The sequence below is a fragment of the Aythya ferina genome (assembly GCF_964211825.1).
Source record: "Aythya ferina genome assembly, chromosome: 2".
Lineage (NCBI taxonomy): Eukaryota > Metazoa > Chordata > Aves > Anseriformes > Anatidae > Aythya > Aythya ferina.
This window is the reverse complement of record NC_140297.1, coordinates 2,137,317-2,157,441: the sequence shown is the minus strand read 5'-3', so window position 1 is coordinate 2,157,441 and position 20,125 is coordinate 2,137,317. Positions and strand designations below refer to the sequence as shown.

The 20,125-nt window shown below is 42.3% G+C and overlaps 2 protein-coding genes across 3 annotated transcripts in view; one reads left to right on the top strand and one right to left on the bottom strand.

The window, feature by feature from the left end:
- Positions 1 to 7,020, bottom strand: part of ALS2CL (ALS2 C-terminal like) — a 61,204-nt gene extending 54,184 nt beyond the window's left edge. The window contains exon 1 of the mRNA XM_084510184.1: positions 6,737 to 7,020. The gene's annotated coding sequence lies outside the window, so the exon portion shown is untranslated. The remainder of the gene's footprint in view (positions 1 to 6,736) is intronic.
- Positions 1 to 20,125, top strand: part of TMIE (transmembrane inner ear) — a 33,799-nt gene that overhangs the window by 6,250 nt on the left and 7,424 nt on the right. The window contains exons 2-3 of one of the 2 annotated variants that reach the window (XM_084510207.1): positions 3,717 to 3,797; positions 19,704 to 19,853. In XM_084510207.1, the coding sequence (XP_084366333.1) occupies positions 3,717 to 3,797; positions 19,704 to 19,853 (231 nt within the window). Of the gene's footprint in view, positions 1 to 3,716; positions 3,835 to 19,703; positions 19,854 to 20,125 lie in introns of both variants that reach the window. The other variant, XM_084510208.1, reaches the window with a different exon arrangement.

Sequence of the window (20,125 nt, the reverse complement as noted above, 5' to 3'; positions counted from 1 at the left end):
CAAAAGCTTTTGTGAAAGCAAGGAAAGTGGCAGAGATCTTCAACCCTGCTTTTTCTTTTCCCCTCCAACACAAATTGTCTCATTGAAAGATGCTGTTCCATGGCCACAGCTCCTTCCAGAAATGGCCATAAGTTGATGGCAAGTGCTTCAGAGCTTTTGATCCACACTGTGATCTTGAGAACATCTTTTAATTGCCCCTGTCTCAGCTAATTTACTTTGCATTGGAAACATTGCTTTGGCTCTATAAATGTGATGCATTAAGTGCTTTGAGGTCCCCAGAGCAAAAAGACCAATACTGCAAGGCTTGGCAGGCAAAAGCAGCGAGGACCTCTGGTCCCACAGCTCTGTGCTTAATGCTGTCAGTGCAGACTAGCTTCAGTTTCCTGATTCTGATTACAATTACTCTGTTGCATGAGTCTGTCCCATACAGAAGTCACACAGGGAGGCGAACACATCCTATTCTTGATGCTCTTGTTGGAGATGAGCACAGAAGGCAGTAATTAGGACTCAAAGCCTGTGTGTGCTGCAAAAAACTGGAGCCATCACTTCCAATCCGTGGTGCTGAGCATGGGTTCTTGTTCCCTCAGCTTCAGGTTTGCTGTTTGCCTCCTGTCTGTAGTTTATGTCCTGCTGAAGATCAGGTTTTGATGCATAAGATGCCCCCTGACTGGCCATGAGGCAGTGAACCAGGTTACACGACCCAGAAAGGGCACTTGTTTTTAAGACTGTCTAGAGAAGTAGCTGGTCAACCTTAAACCCATTCCTTCCAGCCACCTACAGGGCCAAACCTTCAACTCTGCTCCCACCTGGCACAACTCTGGCTGGGCTAAAAGCAACCATGTCCCTGTTTGCCTTCTCTTTTTTCCCTTCTTGATGTGCACTTAAAACCTACACAGATGTTCAGAGTCCCAACAAACCCAACAGTTTCCCTCTTTATATCTGGCTCCCATTCCCAGATGCCCATCAGAGACAAGTCTGGAAGGAAAGATGAATCCTTGGGAGAGCTCAGCTTCTCAAGAGGGCAAAGTCACACTGAGTAGTGCACAGGAAAAAGAGAAAAAAAAAATCTACGATTTGAGATTCAGATTGAGGCTACCCTAGAGGTTAACCCCAGGAGCAGTAGCAAGGAAAGCCAGAGACAGCAGGAAATAAACTCAGATCACTGGGGTCAGCAATCTAAATTTATAAGGTCATTGTTGGTCTAACTTCCAATTAGACAAAATATTCTGAACCTAAATTGTTGCCCTGATTGATCTCCCAGGATTGCTGCTTACTGTGGCTTCTTTGATTTATTTTCAGTGTTACTGAATACTTTGTAAGCAGCATACAGAATCCCTATGGTTGAAAAAGGATTCATTTATTTATTTTTTTTTTCAGTGGTGACTGTCACAGATTCCTATTCAACTGTTCCAGACAGGACCACACCACCCCAGTCAGATATCTTTTCTCCCTTCGTTTAGCTGTAGCAGTTCTGGGTTTTGAGAGCTGGATGCTCCATGCCCAGCACTAGAGGAGAAGTTTGGCAGTCACAAACTGCAGCGAGGCAAGGCCACGTGGTGCTGAGTGGCTTGGAAGAGCTGAGCTCAGACAGCAACCCTATCCACCACGGATGGGTTCTGAATAGGATCCTCTGGGAGACAAAGCACTCCAGACTCAACGGGAAGCATCCTTCATTAGGAAAAGACTAAATTATGGTTTATGTTGCATAAATAGGCAAGTAATTGGAGAGCAGCCCCAGCTCTCTGGTATCCATTACAGCTGTGTTTTAACAGCACTTTCTTGGGCTGTAAAGGGAAGGGCACTGCAGGGAGTCAGATGTGTGTTTAGAAGGGTTTTTTCTTTTTTTTTTTTTTTTTTTTTTCCTGTTTGGTTTTCAGAAACAAAGTGTTTTCAGCTTATATCAAAAGGCTGTTGCCAACTCAGATCAGATTCTACATTCAGATATAAGCCAATATAGGTGTTTTTGCTAACACCTGTTTCTGAAAGGTCGCTAGCAGGTTTTAACTCTGACTTGCCACAACACAGAACACCATAACAAAGTTCACTGGCAGTGAGCCTCTGATCTTCTTGTGAACCTCTGATCTTCTCAGCCATCAGATAAGAGAATAAATGCTTCTTGCTGATGTGTGTGAACCTAATACATCACCACTGCACTGGGACCTCCGGAGTTGGTCTTGACAACCCATCTGATGCAACATTTATCCTCTTAACACACCCATGAAATATCCTTATCCCCGTTTCAGAGGTGGGGAACCAAGGCACAGAAAAACTCAGGACTGGGTCTGCAATGAGACTTATCTATATCATTTGTCAACGCCTAGCTACTATGGAAGCCATCAGGTCCTTGTCCTGTTTCCATCTAAATGGGCATTCAAGAGAGGTTTTCTCCTGCACTCACAGCACAATTCAATTATATTTACACATTTAACACATTCAAGTAACACAAAGGCTCTTAACAAATACAGCTGAGATAACTTCCTTGATGCAAACAGCTGTTTGTTTACTCCTGATGTGTATAATTTATATACTATAAATGTATTTAATATGAAGATCCCTGCTCTTAGCTTTAGTCTCATCTCTTTGGTGCTGCCTGTTTTGTTTAATCTCCCTGTGGTATATTCACCTACCTGCATCAAATCAATCTCTAATACTCCTAGAGCTGTGGGAGTCTGAGCTCTACCAAACTGGAGCCTCTGTTGTCCAGACCAACCTTGTTTGGAACACTTTATGCTTGTATTGCATGAAATCTAACATCTCTGCTTGATGAGGCTAACTTTAAATGGTTAAACCAATGTGCTTGAATCCCCAGCACTTAAATGCAGCTCAAATAGCCATCTAATTCAGCTCTGCTGTTTGTACAATTAAAGCATACGCTGTAGGATTTTCTGCCTGTGCTGCCCTTCAAGGGTCCATCAACCTCTCATTCCCCACTGATAATGCAGTTAGGGCACTATAGTAGGGATTTAACTAAAGCGTCTTTCCTCAGCTTATAAAAGGGCCCTAGTATCTGCTCCTGTATCAAATTCACATGGCATTTGCCTTCAAAATATCTCAAGGCAAAAATCCTGTTATAAGTGGGGAAGCTGAGGCACCGAGTGATGTTGCAACACAAATCAGAGTGCAAGGTGTGGACACAGGGGCTCAGGAGCAAGGCAGCATCCCACCCCTAGAGGTCCAGCTGCTTGGGACAGCCCAGCAAAGGCTGAGCTCCATCCTGTAGGAGCTGCTTTAACCCTAAGCTCAAGTGCTTGGTCCCCGCCTGAGATACAGCCTTGCTTGTGCCTGGCCATGGCTCTGCTCCAGCGCTAGGGTCACATCTGGTGACCAGAGGTCTCTCCTCACCCCAGCCTGCCCTGTTTCAAATAACTTTACATTATTATTATGTTGCTCTTCACAGCTAAGCCTCAAAAAAGCCCTTTAAGACTATAAAAGATCTCCTCCTGACCCAAGGAGCTGAACTTTTTAGGAAAAAAGTGGGACTTGACAAAGCAAATCTTTTTGCTGTTATTTCCTAACCACAAAAACTGACAACACTTCAGACATTTCAAAACAACAAAAGCTTTAGACAAAACCTCTAGAGAAGTCTCCATTCCCTGAAGATATCTGAATTATTGTAAGGCCAGAGGACCAGGGCTCACCAACTCCTGTTGGTGGCATCTTTCCCCTTGCAAACTTAAGCCATTTTTCTTTTTTTTTTTCCCCCTTCTCTTTCCCAGGCCACCACAGAACCCCCCAAAAAGAAGCCGGACCCTGTCACTTCGGAGACGGTGGTGATCTGGGGGCTGCGCCTCTGGCAGGTGATTGGTATCTTTGCCATCTTTGTCCTGGCAGTCAGTAAGTGGCAATTCTCTGCCTTGCACCCACCGCAGCACCACCCTACCTGGGACCAGGCTCTGAGCCAGCCCGAGGAGGGACACAGAAGGCACGGGCTGAGGCTCTGCGGTGCCTGGCAGCACCGAGGGTATTTTGTTGGCTTCCTCCTCCCACCAGGAAGGGAGAGGCAGATGAGGTGGTTGAGGGAACCACAGGCCAGCCACAGCAGCTCCACCCTGTAATGCATTAGCTGGTGGCATCCCAGAACAAAAGAGAAACTGTAGGACTGTGCCACACATGGGACTGTTGTCAGCTGCAGTACCGCATTCAGGCTCAAATACATCTTACAGACATGGTCTTGCCCTGTCGCACAACCCAGATAAGTCATATATGACCTCTTGTGGTGCTGTCCCACATGCTAAGATAAGAAACCCCAAGGGGTCTGTGGTCACAGCCAGACCTAGCATTAGGGTACTTAAATGCTATCCCAGCTGTCCAGACTCCCCATCTGATTTCAGAAGGGTTTTCAATACCTAAATAAGTCCTTTTTGAATCCAGTCATCAGGAAGCCACTGACTCAGACCTGGTGGATGCAGTGGGATCAGGCGCCCTCCTAGCACACTTGAAGGGGCTGTTTGGGTGCAGCTGATTCCCCACCTGAAAGTCTTCATCCACCTTCATCCCCAGGCAGCTCATCCTTGGGGAACAATATTTAAACCATCCTCACTGTGCACTGCTGCCATAAATCTGATTATGAGAATATCATTTAGGGCAGGCCCATAACCCTATTAAGTTCAAAGGAAATATCTTCTGCTCTCTCCTTGAGCCAACTTTAGAATCACACACACACGCAAAATAGATTAATTGGATATAAATAAAAATTGATAGACCCTTTTTGGTTTCCCCATCTTCTTATCCCTCTCTAGTCATTTGCAAAGAGTTTAATTCATTTCCAGCCTCTTTCCAGGAAAGGACACGATCCTGGGCAACCTGCTCTCGTTGGCCCTGCTTGAACAAGGGTTTGGGACTTGGTGGCCTCCAGGGGTCCCATCCAACCTCAGTCTGTGAAATGAAGTTACACTGACTCATTTATAATTCCCTTGAACCTGCTTTTTGCCCTGTTAGGAACAGACATCCAGAGCCTGTCCCTAGTCCTCAAGGCAAACCCAATCAGCTCAGAGGTTGCCTCAAATCCTTGCCTGCTGCAGGAAGGATGTCACCCAGCCACGTGGGCTTAGACACACCTAGATCTTCCAGGCATTTATATATATATATTTTTACTGCCTTCTCCATGTTCTGGCTTATGGGCCTAATAGCTTGTTAAAATTAATTTCATAGGTCTAACATCGAAGCATTATACAGGAGGACAACCTTGAGTGCCTTAGCTTTCTGCATAACTTCTGCTTTCACTCCTCATAAGCGATGAGCACACTCCAAAACAAGGCAGCCACGTGCAAGCTGCCAGCAGGGAATGGGCTTGCTGGGCAATCTCTAAAAGCACAGCAGTGCAGAAAACTAATAGCTAGTACTCCCTGCTAGGTTTTCATTTGCTGCTAGAACTGCTGCTGGTGCTACCTCTAGATGTGGTGCTGATTTAAATCTGATCGCTCTGCGGTGTGTGTGTTGTTTCTGCTGATACGGGGTGAAGTCAGACACTTGCTGTCACAGCCTCCTCTCTGGCTGCTGCAGCAGTCCTTTCCTGAAAGCCTTCCTGTTATGTTCCCATGCAGTTTAAACCAGAGCAACCGTACAACTTAAACCAGCTTTTTCCTCTCTTTTGTTTTCTCCTTATTGCCCCTTCTGGGCTAGCACCACACCCTGCACCTAGTCTCCAGGATAAACACTCCCATATTTTACCTCTTAATCAATGAAGCTTATGCTAATTCCTCACATGCCACAACACCCTTGGCAAACAATCTCGAGAAACTCTACAGGGGAGAGTAAACATAGCCAGGTATTTAATCCTAGTGACTCCATGCACCACCTGAAATAAGCACCAAAATCACAATGCAAGTATGTTTGCAATAGGGTTTATTTATGTGGTTTCCTTTTGTTTAGGTGTGTTACCTTGTCACAAATATTTCACCCAGTAGGTCTGATGACTTCTTTGTTTGTTAGAAATTGGTTTACATATCACAGGGTTATTTAGGGTTACTAAAAACAGAAGAGGCCTCCTAAGTGGTAAGCCATCAGATGGTGCACCACTTACAGTAAAGAAACTCAGTTTTCTTTTGTTACCTAAAAGTCTCTGTAGCAAGAAGCAAAGGCCCCTGTAAATTGAACTGATCTAGTGACAGCCCAGAAGCAAAACTTATTACAGAAAACACTGTACAAAGAATGTTACGGGATAGGTACTTCATGTGTTGATAGCAGTGGATAGTAAGAAGTTAAAATCCTTTTAAGGATCTACATCTAGACAAAAACAGGTTGTGTGTAATTCCGTAAAATACCATCTGCTTTAAGGGTTGAGATCAAGCTAATGCACATAAATAGTTCAGAGAAAAAAAAAAAAAAAAAAAAAAAAAAAAGTCTGTTACATCAGCCTGCTACAGACATATATTACTAAAGAAGTGGAAAAGTATTTCCTAGGAAATTGGAGGGTTTTGGCTTGCTGAGCCTCAGAGTGACAAAAAGATTAAGTACATGACAACATAGGTGGGAGACAGTCTATGGTACTAACTCTTCTAGTACTACTATTCCTCTAGTACAACCTTTTTATTTGAAGAACCCTCTTCTTTCAATGAGCAGAGTGGATCTGAGAACAGCTGTACCAGCTTAAGCTATGTATTCAGACAACTTTATGATAAAAAATAAGCATTATGTGAAGAAAGCAACTATTAACCAAGTCCCTCATCCAAATCAAAATGCAATGTGTTCAAATTTAACACCACCAGATTGACTGAATCCCATAGCCACTTCTCACCAGTTTCTTGTATCTTGCTCCAGCAACATCTTCTTGCTCCTGAGCCTTGCGATCCCCAAAGCAGTGGTGGTTCCCCAGCTTGACCAGTACAGCTCCAAATCCCAAGAGCAGGCACAGGTTTTTCCAGGAGCAAGCTCTTCAAAGCCACGTTAGTATCAGTCCAGAAAGCTAAGCAATATTACTCTTTTCCCATGGGACAAGAGCTAGAAAGGGTTCTAGGTAAATTCCTTTATTTTTTTCTTCTGGTTGTGGAGACCACAACCCTCTCTCTCATAGCACTAAAAAAAAAAGAGGCCAATTTCCAGGCCTTTTCAGGGCCTGGGCATGATTCCATTGGCTTACAACCTGACCTCGTTATCAAAGCTTTAGGGCCTTAAAGGTGTGTCTACTTTATCATTTTAATTTAGATGAGGAGGTGAACTGAGATGTTTTTGATATCCCTACTTTCCTCACTCTGAGTGGTCATAGAGTACTCATGCTGGATTCCTTTTTGTTGAAATAGAAAGAGAAGACAGTTGATCCTGCAAGACATAGTCCTGAACGTACGTCATAATTCCAAAAGAAGACCAGGCTACAACTTCTGCACAGCCACAATCCCAAAGTGCAACAAGCGTGGGTGCAGGTCCTCCGTGCTCTCCCACCCCCCAAACCTGCTTCTGCTGAGCAATAGGGCTTGCAAATATAGACATGATCCAGGTGTTGCTTCCAGCTCTTGCTCTTAGCAACTTCCACAAGATGGCGTAATCACATAATAAAAGGCAGGGAAAAAAAAATATAATAAAAAAAAAAATTAAAAAAAAGCCAGATCCAAACCCTTTTTATATTTCCTTATTTAATGAAAAGAAAAAGGCACTTTCTTATACTGGTAACACACACCACTGAAAAGAGCAGCAGGTCGCTAAGGAGGTTGTCTAACTCACAGCAAGATTTTTAGGGAGTTACAAAGCAAATGGGATGCCTCCTAACTCTACTTATTTGAGACCAGGACAGCCAGAGCATTTGCACACCTGGTAGCAGGAGGCTTTTCTGCCTCTCCTGCAGCAGCTCATAGCCAGCTTTCTTAGATACTTTAAAAAAGCATCCTCCAGGCTCCTCCTGAGAGGCCCATTCCTCTCCATCTTTGCTTCTGTTCTGTGATAGGGTACAGGTCGTGGCACAAAAACAAACTAATCAACAAAATCTTTGGCAGTATAGAAGCCCATGGTAGAAAATATAACTTCATAGTATGTGCAGAACATCATTCAGTTGTTGTTGGAAATATAACCCTCAAGAATATGTTTTTCAATCATTGTACAATTCTTTTTCATCTATTAAAATAACAGGAATGCTAAGGTGGTTTTTTTTTTTTTTTTTTTTTTTTTTTTTTCTGTAACTGAAGAATGCTCATGAACGCTTATTTTTAAATTAAGCAGCTCCTCTAGAGGAAAATCTGGAGAGGAGAGAAGAAAAAGAAAATCTCTCAGTTACCAGACAGAGCAAGTTAACTCACTGTTGCTCTTCTTTCCCCAGATTTTATCTCAGTCATTTTGTCCTTGGTTAAAGAAAACCATCCCCCTTATATATTTTAATCAGATAGACAAGGCAGACCATTAGGCTGGGAAATCTGCCAGTGTCCCTTGAAATAAACCCTTATCAGGACTGTCTCTTCACACCTAGCAATGTTCAGCTGCTCTGGATGGCTTCTCTGAGTGCTAGGTGATAAGGAAGGAGGCCCCAGCAAGCAGGAGTACTTGGCAGAGACTGTGGTTGCATCTGGTTCTCTCTTTCTCAGAGAGACCTTGATAAAACAACAGTGGACAACAGAGATGGGATTAGCTATTAGGACTTGATTCACTCAGGAGCTTTGTTATCTAGTTGTTCTATCTGGCATTTCATTTTCTTTTTCTGAAGAGCTGTAAATGGGGAACTGAGGCCCAACACTGATAGGATGGAATTGACTCATAATCTCTGAATCTTGCACAGCCAGTTTCATCCACAGAGATCAAAGGCTCTGCACCAAAAGTCCTATACTGGACCTGGGCAGCACCTCACGAGAAAGGGCATGAAGAGGATGGTGGGAGCAGGCACAATACTGTGAAGAGGGAGGAGGTCCCTGTTCCCACCCAGAGTCCAATTTCATCTGTGCCATGCCTGCCCAGTGTAGAAAAATCAACCAGAGGAATTTCAGGTACCCCAGGCAGGAAGACACCCCCTTTCATTATCATTTTGTAAACTAGACGATCTTCAGAGCTCCCTTCCAACCTCGTCCAGTCTGTGATTCTGTGACCGTGCCAGGGAACTGCTGAGCTAACCTGGCGGTGCACATTAGATCATTCTGTGTCCACGAGTGGGGGGGATCTTTAATTAACAGAAGATTATTCAGTGATGGTGGTTTAGTGGCACTGGAACAGCTCCGGGGACATGGAAATGGGTTTGCTCACTGCACATAGAATGGTTTGGGTTGGAAGAGATCTTATTTCCAATCCCCTTGCCACGGGCAGGGACATCCTACATATAGTCCACAGCAGGTCTAGCACTACTGGAAAATTAATCGTATATGGACTAGGAGTGACAAAGTAGTGGGCTAAAGCAGAAGCTGATTGCAAAACTAGGAGGCTCAGTTCTGATCCCTTTTTCCCTATCTCTGTCCTACCAGAGGCACTTCCCCATTCTCATTCATGCCAGTCAAATGGGAAAACGTAGCCCCGGCTGCAAGCATCAGTAATTTCTCTCTTGACATATAAATTCAGACATGAAAGCTCAAGGAAGCTTGTTTGCTATCAGGGAGGCTCACATTGGACAAATGTGTTCCCAGTAATCAAGTATTATTTAACGAGTACCAACAAAGCTGTTGAACATCTTGAATGCAATTAACCGAGAGCAGTTTAATTTGAAGTGCTAGAGGTTTTATTTACCAACTTGCTGTGGGTGTCGAAGTATAAATGCCAGAAAAAAGATTTACACAATTAAATAACCATTACTTTTTGGATAGCAAAACTGTCCAGATGTTTCCATTAATGTGCAGAATTTGCAGTGAGGCGCAGATAATTTAAGCTGGCTAAGGGATGCTTCACATGGTGCTTTCTGCAAGAGGCTTTAGCCATCTATCTACTAAATGCTGCCTCACTAACAGCCCAGTATGAGAGAAAATCTCATCAGGGTGCATGGAATATTCTGTGCAGAGATGGATGCAAGGGCAAGAATAGCATCCTCAACCACAGAACACGACTTAGGACAAGGGATGGCTCTTGCATGGGACAACAGGTTGACATCTTTGTTGCCCTCAGCCCAAATCGTCGCATGGAAACCTCTTACCACGTGAAAAAATGCCTTATGTTTTAGAACCGTTGTGCATGTGTGCCTATGCTGTAGCCCAAGTCCCCAGACATCATGACGCCAGCATATGTAGCTCAAGCCAAGCACAAAAAAGGAGTGATTAAGAGAAAGTCTTTTACAAAGAAAGGACCATTTCTATGCCGTCCAATGATCAACAAATATTATTTCTTATTGATTATTTTGATAATAAAATCTATTCTTGTTTGTACAGTACTGTTACAAACTTCCATTACCATGCACACAGGCACATGTCTATATGCTCAAGTCTTCTACAAGATTTATTTGTGATCCAAACCAGCTAAAATATTGGAGATGTCATTGCCTGAGGATGGTTTCCCTTAAATGAGAGAGCTGTCAGGTCACATGGAAAGGGCTGTGTATGCTATCTGCAAGGGGAAGGAAGGGTCCTTGGACAACATCAAGACTCCCATACAGCATCTCCCCACAGGTGTCCCCACCAGGTAGGATCCTGACCAGCTACCTCATCCTCTCTTCTGCTCTGTGACCTCGACTGCAATGGGATTGGGAAGTGTAGATTTCTGTCTGGGGACTGTGGGGTCACGGATGGGGACTGCGAGGAGAGGCTGCACTGCTGTTCTGCACAGTGCACAAGGCTCAGGTGTGCTGTGCTTGAGATCTGCACCGGACGAGCATCGCTTGTGAATGGCTTTATGGAGCTGAAAATGAAAGGTTAATTTTCTGCCTTCTTGGGCAAAACTCATTTGCCACTTGATTATGCCTTCAAGTTCTGATTCATTATTACTATTGTTATTTCAACAGACAATCATAATTCTAACACCCACTTGCTCTTCAGAATTTCATGCCTAATCCCCCAACCAGGTGCTTTCTCCACCCAGTGCAGAAAACAGGCATAAGCCACCTTCTCATGCAAAATCCAACTAATACAGGTCTAAAGAACAATAAATACTTCACAGATTCCCCGAACAAGGTAAACAACAGCCCACATCCTTGATCCTCAGTTGTTGTAAATGAATGGAGGTAACAGTGATGTTACATTTCAACTATGAATTGAAATCTCTGTATATCCTGTGCACTGTGTATAATGTGTTTCACTGTGTGAAATCTGTGTATATCATTGGCACTACATGAGGTCTAGGGGTATACGTGGGTCTGAGATGCAGAGATTAGATCTCAATCTGTTTTTCATCTGCCCAAATTACAAGATTATCTGTGGGTGTTGGGATCCTGGGTTTTATTGCTAGCTCTAGTTTGGCAGAAAAGTCAGGCCCAGCTGATTGACTATGTTTTCCATAAATGCCCAAAAAGAGGTATTTTGCCTTATTAGACAAAGGAATTATCCTTAGATCTTGCCTCACACAGCTGCAGTGCTGGCTCCTCCTTGTGACAGCTCCTCTCCTTGCATGGAGGCAATAGAGAGGGACCAGTCCCACACCTCTCACCCCCTGCAAGGGTAAATCCCATCCCTGATCTAGGTCTTGATGGTGGGGAAAGAAGGTTGGAGAGCGCTCCACCTTAGCCTCAGGAGCTATTGCACCAAGCATGCATGACCCCAAGAAAGACAGAGAAGCATAAGCAATCAGAAGATTTTTAAAATTAGGGCTTATGTAATTAACAGCTCACAATACTATCCAAAACATCTAACATGGACTTTTTCTACTAGATTTCACCTCATCCACCCAGAGACACCTTCAGGGTAGGTGTCTAGACTGACCAGATGAGAGAACAAGCAGGAACTGATCTGTTTTAGATGCGTCCCTAAGGATGAGATGACCTGTGCCCTACAGTGCCCTGGGATCTACAGGGATTCTCTACAGAGGTCCTGGTGATGACTAGTTTTTGTGGCCCACACAAAAACTGAGAAATCTAACTAAGACCAAAATTTCCCAAGGAAACACTTGTTTTAATGAAAGGTCCAACCTTAACCCAAATTTTTCAACAGTGAGCTCAAAATAAATACAAAATGGTTGCTGTTAAAGCCATCACCCTTGCAAAGAGACCAGAGAATCAAAAAGGATGTGGAAGGAGCTATGGAGGGAGTTTGATGATTTCATTCAGACAAAATGCCATGAACACAGGTGGAAGTAAGGATCTATGGTTGGAAGCAAGGAATATAGACCATATCTACAGAATAAACAGACAGTGACTGAATGATGATCAGTAAAACTTAGTAGCTATTGTAGCCAGAGGAAAGCAAAAAGCTAAAGCAGTTCAGGATGATACTTCATCAATGAGATATTTAAATGTATTTGCAGGGGTCAATGACAAGTAAGAAGGTGATTTCACCTCTAACTGCTGTCCCGTCAGGGAGCTTTTGCCTATGCGTTAAAACTTTTTCTGAAAGAATAAATAAATAAATAAAAATGCAAAATAAATAAGTAAAATCCTCACCTCTGTTTGATGCTTGGAGAAAGGTCTTCAAACAAGAATCTCACTGAGCACGGTCTGTTTAGCTTGTTGGAAAGAAGATCAAAAGGCCACTTGATTGCAGCATTGAAGGACTTCAGAAGGAATAAAAGTATTAAAAGTACTTTTAGTCTAGTGGATAGAGCAAGAGCAGGGTCTGGAAATTAAAACCAGGTCAATTCAAATGAGAATTTGAGAAATAAATGTGTCAGGGAAGGCGATTAAGTATTGCCACACTCTCCACCCTTTAACAGCTCTCCCTGGAGTAGGGTGGGATTCAGTCCAACATGAGTTATTTCACTCAGGCATTAATTAAACCTCACAGCTTGTGATGTACAGAGGGGTCAGTTGATGTGACCCTATGGTGTGGACAGACCCTCATTTCCAGACACCGGGGAAAATATCCTGTGCAGAGGTGTAGTTAAGCTTGATGGCTGTGCAAATATTGAAGCAGCCCCTGTCCCTTTCAAAAGTTCTGTCAGCATCTCCTTAGGGCCTTTTGCAGAGGTGGACACATTTAAAAATGCTTTGCATGAAGTCACATTGGCAAAACTGAGTCTGCAGTCTAGCTCTCCTTCTTCATTCACTCCTATTTTTGCCTGCTAGGAAATCAGTACATTAATCCAAGTACTACATTTTCCTTGAAAGAACAGCCACAGAGCAGAATAAAATACAAGGTTAAGAAGGATCTTGAAGAGGCACTTAATCCATCCCTAATCCAGACTCCAAGTCTGGCATTTTTGCCATCCATATGTCTGTCTCCCCCCTCTGGAAGAGAACAGATCCCAAATCCCCATTGCCACAACCTGACTCCCAGGCTGAGCCAAGACAGGCTGCACGTACATGCCCTGTAAGCAGCTGAACATCCCTTAGAAGGAAAGCCACTTTCTTCTGGAGCTGAGCCTGGGGAACCTCCTCTTGACACCAGAAGCTCAGCAGGAGCTCTGGTAGCAGCAGAGCTCCTTTAAATGAGGTAATTCAGGTACCAGAAGCACTCTGGGTGGGACAGTCCTACAAGCAGCCACCCAAGCATTAATTTTCTTTAAGAGTTCAGTAGCCCTCATGAATTCACATTATCACAATTACCCTGTTAGTAACACTTCTGTGAGTAGCTTGGACTGCCAAAATATGGTAGCTCTTTCCTTAAAGCACCATCTTAGTCATATAGTAAGCAACTCTCTAGCCGTCTCAAAGAGCATTTAAATAAGAGTGCTGCAGTTAAGTTGCCATTGAATACATCTGCATTAATTGCTTTCATTATTAACAATGGAATGGCTGCCTAATTAACTCACGGTAGCACAGGCTACTTTGCTAAATGTTAATTAAATGCTTCATTGGCAGGCTATATTTTTTCAGCTTCAAAGAGAACAAACCTACTGTGTATTACAGCCAATTTCCAACCAATTTATGAAATTGTTCACTTCTCAGTCATAGCTTTGCTAACACGCTAGGCTAGACAGTCTCTGGAAAACACATTTAATTTACATCTTTCTTAATTCCTGGGAGAATTGAGTTTTGTTGTTGTAGTTTTTGATTTTTGAATTTACTCTCAAGCTAAATTGGAAGGAACTTTGTTTGAGTTGATAACTAAATTCACTTAAGGAAGAGAAAAGAGACAACAGATAAAGTAACTTAGCCATGTGGATGTTTGGTTTAAGACATTAAAGCTTCTTTCAGTCTTTTGTATATGCTGTTAGTTTGTTTAATTATGAAGCAAAATATTTTAGCTTAAGCTAGCAAGAGTGAACGTGCAGTCATCATTTAATGATGACAGGAATCTAATTATTCATGGCAGGAACTATACATTTAACACCTGCTTTGTGCCTGTACATCAGATGACGTTTTAAAATTACAGCTTTTGAGGGCCATTTTTCAGCTCTTCCAAACTGAATAGCAGTAGATATTACAAAGACATTGACCCTTGTCAAATTTAAAGAAAACATGGTAAAAGTCGAGAAAGGAACAAGTTTCAGTTTCTCATTATTTCCCCAGTCAGAGTTCTTTAATATTTGTTGAAGAAAGTAAAAAAAAATAATAATAATAATAAAATACAATATTTATTTTGTCATCATAGATGGCAAAAAGCTGATTCCTTTAAAATAACCATTTCATAAAGGACCACAAAGTGCTCGTTTCCTGCTAGAAAAATTACATTTCTTATGATCAGGATGGTAGAAGCAATGAAAAATAGTTTGATATGTTGTCAGCTTGAACCTTCAGGGTGGAAAGAACATTGTGTGCAGAATCAGACCAGGCTTTTTAATTTAAAATATAATTGTTCCTTCAAAAATAAAAATAAGTGGCTGAATTCAGCCATGTGTGTCAGATAACTGAAAAGGAAGGGGAGGGTGGAGAGATGGGAAAATGATTTTTAGCAGATGAAAAGCAAAGCAATCCACAGCATGTTGCTGCAAAAGAAGAAGCTGATGTTTTAATTTTGCAGTTAATAGAAGATGCCTATTATCATGGTATCACAAGACCATATTGTTAATACAGAAAAGCTGAGAAAAAGGGAGATAATTGAAAATGACTCCACTACATTTTGTGGCACAGGTTGTTTCTTTTACCTTATGTAGTCTGTCATCAAAGAAACCATGAATAATGTCAGCATTTCAAGCCTGGATATTCTTGTGGACCTTCCATAACACTCATGTGGCCCTAATACATTACAGGGAGATTGTTTAAGCTCACAGCAGCATCACACTTTAAGGCAACAGTTGACTTAGGCTGCATTTTAGAAGGCTTTGCAACAGCCGAAATGAAAACTGAAATCCTGGAAAGGAAAAGAAGAGCCACAGCATGAAAGAATGAAACTTAATATCATCTGATAGCAGAGCAATTAAAGCTTTTACCTGGGGTATAAGAGAATCAGTAATAAACGTTCAAGTCTTGAAGTCAGTCATCTGCCTGCCAGAAGAAAAGCATGGCAACAAATCCTCAAATCTCATCCAACAAACTGGATCTTCCTATTGCTTGATCCTATGGACCCAGAATCAAAAGTGGTCAAGTAATCACTATTCATGATCAGTTTATCACCATTCAGCTGAGTTGCAATTAATATTTCTACACAAATTCCTATCTCAAACAAAATCTTCAAGCTACTTGCATTGCATATATAAACCTCGTGGAGGTTTTATGTGGTTTGTTTTATACGGTAATTCATCCGTCCTGAGAACATGGGCCCATCAGTTAACAGGCTCAGCTGATGCTGTGGTATGTACTAAGCTTTTGTAGGAGGATTTCTTTGATGTCTAACTCACATGGAATGGAGCACAATCCAAATCTTGATCTGTTGTCTTGTGGGAATGGATATTTTTAAACAGCAGTCCTCGTTATCAACAATCCTCACATGGTGGCTAAGTCAGACACAGACAAAGCAGAAGTGATGGGGCAGGTCTGAGGTCGAGCTGGGACACCACATCCATGGGTCTGGGTCCAGGTCAATGGGACACATGGCTTGCCATGGCCATAGCTGCAGCACCACTGCTGTGTACCTCTGGCAAGAACCAGGAATGAGCTCATGAACTTGAAAGTCACTCCCACATGAAGCAGAGGGGAACCTCTCCTGAGGCTTCTTCTAACTCCTCCTTTGAAGGCCATCAAGTGTTTTACTCCTCATGTGGTCCTGAACACAAGCAGCCAAATTCCAGAAAGGTTGTTGTTGGTGTGGTGCTCTCAGGCATGTTCTTAAGGCATGCCCTTAAGGCATGTTCAGCTTCCCAGGTTTCTGTCTACAGAGTTAAATAAATAAATAAATAAATAAGCTTTGCTCTTCCAAGTGGAAATAAACTTGGCACCAGCAAAGGCCCAGGAAATATTATGGCTACATCACCTTCTGGCTCATTTAATGGATAAATTACCAGTGGAGCAAATAACATCTGACTGGTTTGAAGCCTGAAAAACATCCAAGATCTACCAGGCACAACAGAAATGATGCTAACGTGGCTTCAAACTTCTTCTAATACAGAATGAAAATTTCACTTTTACTTCCAAAGGATGAGATTTACCTTTTTTTTTGAGGGAGTTTGTATGCCTAAATGTAGATCTCTGGTGACATCTGAGAAGCTTAGGGAACATTGTCTGGCCTCTGGCTCTTGTTTCAGGGGGTCGCTGCTCTCCGTGGCCCTTTGTCAGACTGGTCGCTGCAGGCTCTCTTTGTACTTAATGGGAGAAATGCAGGTGCAGAGGATCATTCATCTGACTTACCTGAAATATATGTCTTAATATGAGATTAATTATTCCATAGAGATATTTCTTTCTATCAGTGAAGAAGGCAGCTTGGGGTAACTGTCTGAGAGCCTAATCTCCATTCTTAGCTTTGGGACATGCAAACCAGAGCAGATGAATTCCACATGGATGGAAAAAGCAAAGAAATCCAACAGGCCATAACTTCCCACTAGCAATGACATGTTCATTCCTGGTATCAGTTTCAGTGTCCTAAGGCTCCTGTACCAAAATCTTATTCACTTGCCTATTCTGTTAAAATACAACATCATTCATTCCAATATTTAGTCCCCTGTGTGGCTTTAGCCTCACACTAAGCATAGCTTACAAGGAGGATGGAGATATAAAACTATTCTGTTACTACTTTGTTATTTTCATGTAATCTTCTTGCTGCAATGGCTGATTGTGAATCATTTCATGCCCCAAGACAGCACACATCCCTGATATCTCAATACAGCACTTCATCATCTCCATTAGAAAATTAAACAGAGAGGCCAGCTCATTACTGTCATGTGGCAACAACGCTTTTTGCCTTTGTAATTGAAAAGAAGTAAATCTGTGAGAGCTACAACAATTCCGAGTCCTTCTCTAAGGGCTAAGTGAACAACTGTGATATTAGCAGGCATCTTCTCTTTGGCTTTCAAGGGCATTGATTTATCTCTTTGTGCTTTATTTGAAAGTTGATATGCTCAATGTTTAACACTCCCCAAGAAATGTGGTGCTAATTTTCCTAGTAATTATTTTTCTTGAGTGTGAGTAGAGGACTTAACAGCTCAGCTGAATTCCAGAATGCTTTCAGGAAAACCATGGATCTTGATTTCAAAGTGGGCAGAGAAAAAAAGCACGTACCCCATTCCCCCCAAGTACATTTTTCCCCAGCTTTCTGTCACTGTTTCAATGCATGTCTAGCCTGACCTTGCCCTGAGTCCTTGCCCAGGGGCTGGCTGTTGTTTTGTTGTTTTGTTTTTTTTTTTGCCTGCTAACATGAAGAAGCCCTCATCATCCCCTGCTTGCAATATCGCTGTGGCCCTTTGGGCAGGTGCACAGTGAAAAATCCTGCTGCCCCCAAAAAACAGGCAGACCCAGCCATGTGCTTTCCAGACACAGTTGTTACCCACCTGTGAGCAGCCAGTGTTGTGCTGCCAACAACACCATATGGGTACCTTGCTTTGCTTTTGTCAGACAAGTGCAAGCTCAATTACCCTCAGCTTCTGGCTGACTCTCAGGGAAGAACAAGGATAAAAGCATCTGGATTGCTTCCCCAATTACAGATTATTACTATTTCACGTTGTTTTAGGCAATTTCCTACAGCTTCAGGTGTCTCATGCTGCTGTGACATTTAGGTGGCCCAGAGCCTCTGCAGCAGGTTGTTTAAGGGGAGTGATATTTTTGGCAGAAAAGGATAGGGAACGTGCTGCGCTTTGCTTGGTGACTTCACACAAGTCTCAACTAAAACCCTAAGAAAGGTGTTTTACTACTGTTCTTTTCTCTTTTGTGATATGACGACATCATGCAAGTCTTGTTCCTGGCTGACATAGTCCTGCTTAGGAGAGGCTGGACAGGCTCAAGAAAAACTTTTAAGGAGAAATATTTACACCAGCAAATGTTCTATGTGCTGACATTGTGCAGGCTCTCTGCAAAAAGGTTTTACTGCTCGTGGATGAGAAATGCTCACACTTGGAACCAAACATGGAGTTTATTTCTCTCTCTTCCTTGAATTAACCTCAAAGGTCTGATCCATTGCTCATGGTGATAGAAAAACAGAGGAAGTAGCTGTTGAAATATCCAGAAAGTTGGATGTATGTTCCTTTCTCAGAGCATGGGGGATCTCCAGTTAAGATAAGAGAGAATGTGTAAAACTAATCATACAACATCTTTCTATGCACAAGTCTCTGCCTGCCTGCAGAACCTGTTTCTTTCTACAGGATAGATAAATGAGATTAAGCATTTAGATAGACTGAAAAGCTGAGTTTTATTGAACGTCCCTTTAAAAGAATGCCCTGGAAAAAGCGATACAAAAGTTCATACAGACTATGAGATCGTGTTTTTTCAGTTGCGTTAGGAACCTATGGTTCACCTAATTTTGTGATTACTAATTTCAAAGCCTCATTGCCTTTTTTTCTTGAAGTTGCTGTTTTATTGTTGTCAGAGGTGACACACAAATGAACCAATGATCTAATCAAGCCTGTGAATTCCTAGTCTAGGCAATCAACCAATAGCTATTTCTTTGTAATTAATTATCTGAATCATGATTAGATTTACAGATGTAAACTCTGAAATAATGTACATATTTAGCCACGTAGGAAAGATATATCTTATTAGGAGTTAAATCATCAGCTGCATCCTTAAGTCATGTAAAGAAGAGAAGCTCATGGAAAGAAGCATAGTGATATAGTAAGAGCATGATGATTTAGGAGATCTGGATTCAGTTCTTGACTTACCCTAAATAGATTTGGATGAAAGTCGTTAAAGGCATAGACTGAGCTCTTGTTCTGGATCTATTTTGAAGGGTTTACAGCATTCCTATCCTCATTACTTTCTTCAGCTGGTGGTCCATATCCCCAGGACCTGCCTACCACAAAACTGGATGACTAAGATATGGTGTCAGTAATCCCCAGCAATAACATACTGTTGAAGTGTGACAGTACATCTTAATTGCTAATGTCAAAAACAGATAATGAACTCGAGCTGTTGATGTTCTTATATCCTACCACACCTTGAAAAGTCAGATGATATTTCACAAATCTACAGGGTGGTGATGAAAATAAAAGTAATTACTGTGTTGTGCTCAGAAACAGCAGTGGTATATTTGATTTAAGGCAATGTTTCACATTATTTTTGGAGAGAAGGACTTCCTTCGTTTTTTTCCACAACTCAGTTTAAGAGTAATAATTCTTTTTTTTCAGGTAACTTAATTGGTAACTGATGGACCCTTCCACAGATGCAAATAGCTCCAGATTCCCACTTGAAGAAACCAACCCATTCTAGACAGAGATCTGCTCATCTAAGCTAAATGCTCTTGCTTCTCTCTTTCCTTTCCCAGTTATTACGCTGTGCTGTATCTTCAAGTGCCGAATTCCCCGGACAAAGAAAGAGATTGAGGCACGATATGCTCAACGGCAAGCAGCCAAGACGTATGCAGACAAACTGGAGACTGTGCCACCACTCAATGAGCTGACAGAGATCCCTGGAGGTACTTTTCATGCCCTCACCTGCACATAAGACCTATCTCTTCTTTTGGGGTTGTTTTCTGTATGCTGAAATGGTAAGGGTTAGGCCCTCCCAATGTGTAAATCAGTGTAGCTCCTTGGGCATAACAATGAAGATACCACTGTGACATGGTAAACCTCTCCCATTCACATGCACAATTCTAAACCAACAACATGTGGCAGCAGACATGGTCATTCAGATACAGGGGACGGTTTCTCCGATAGTACAAGTAAGGGTTATTCCTTTGCATCTCAT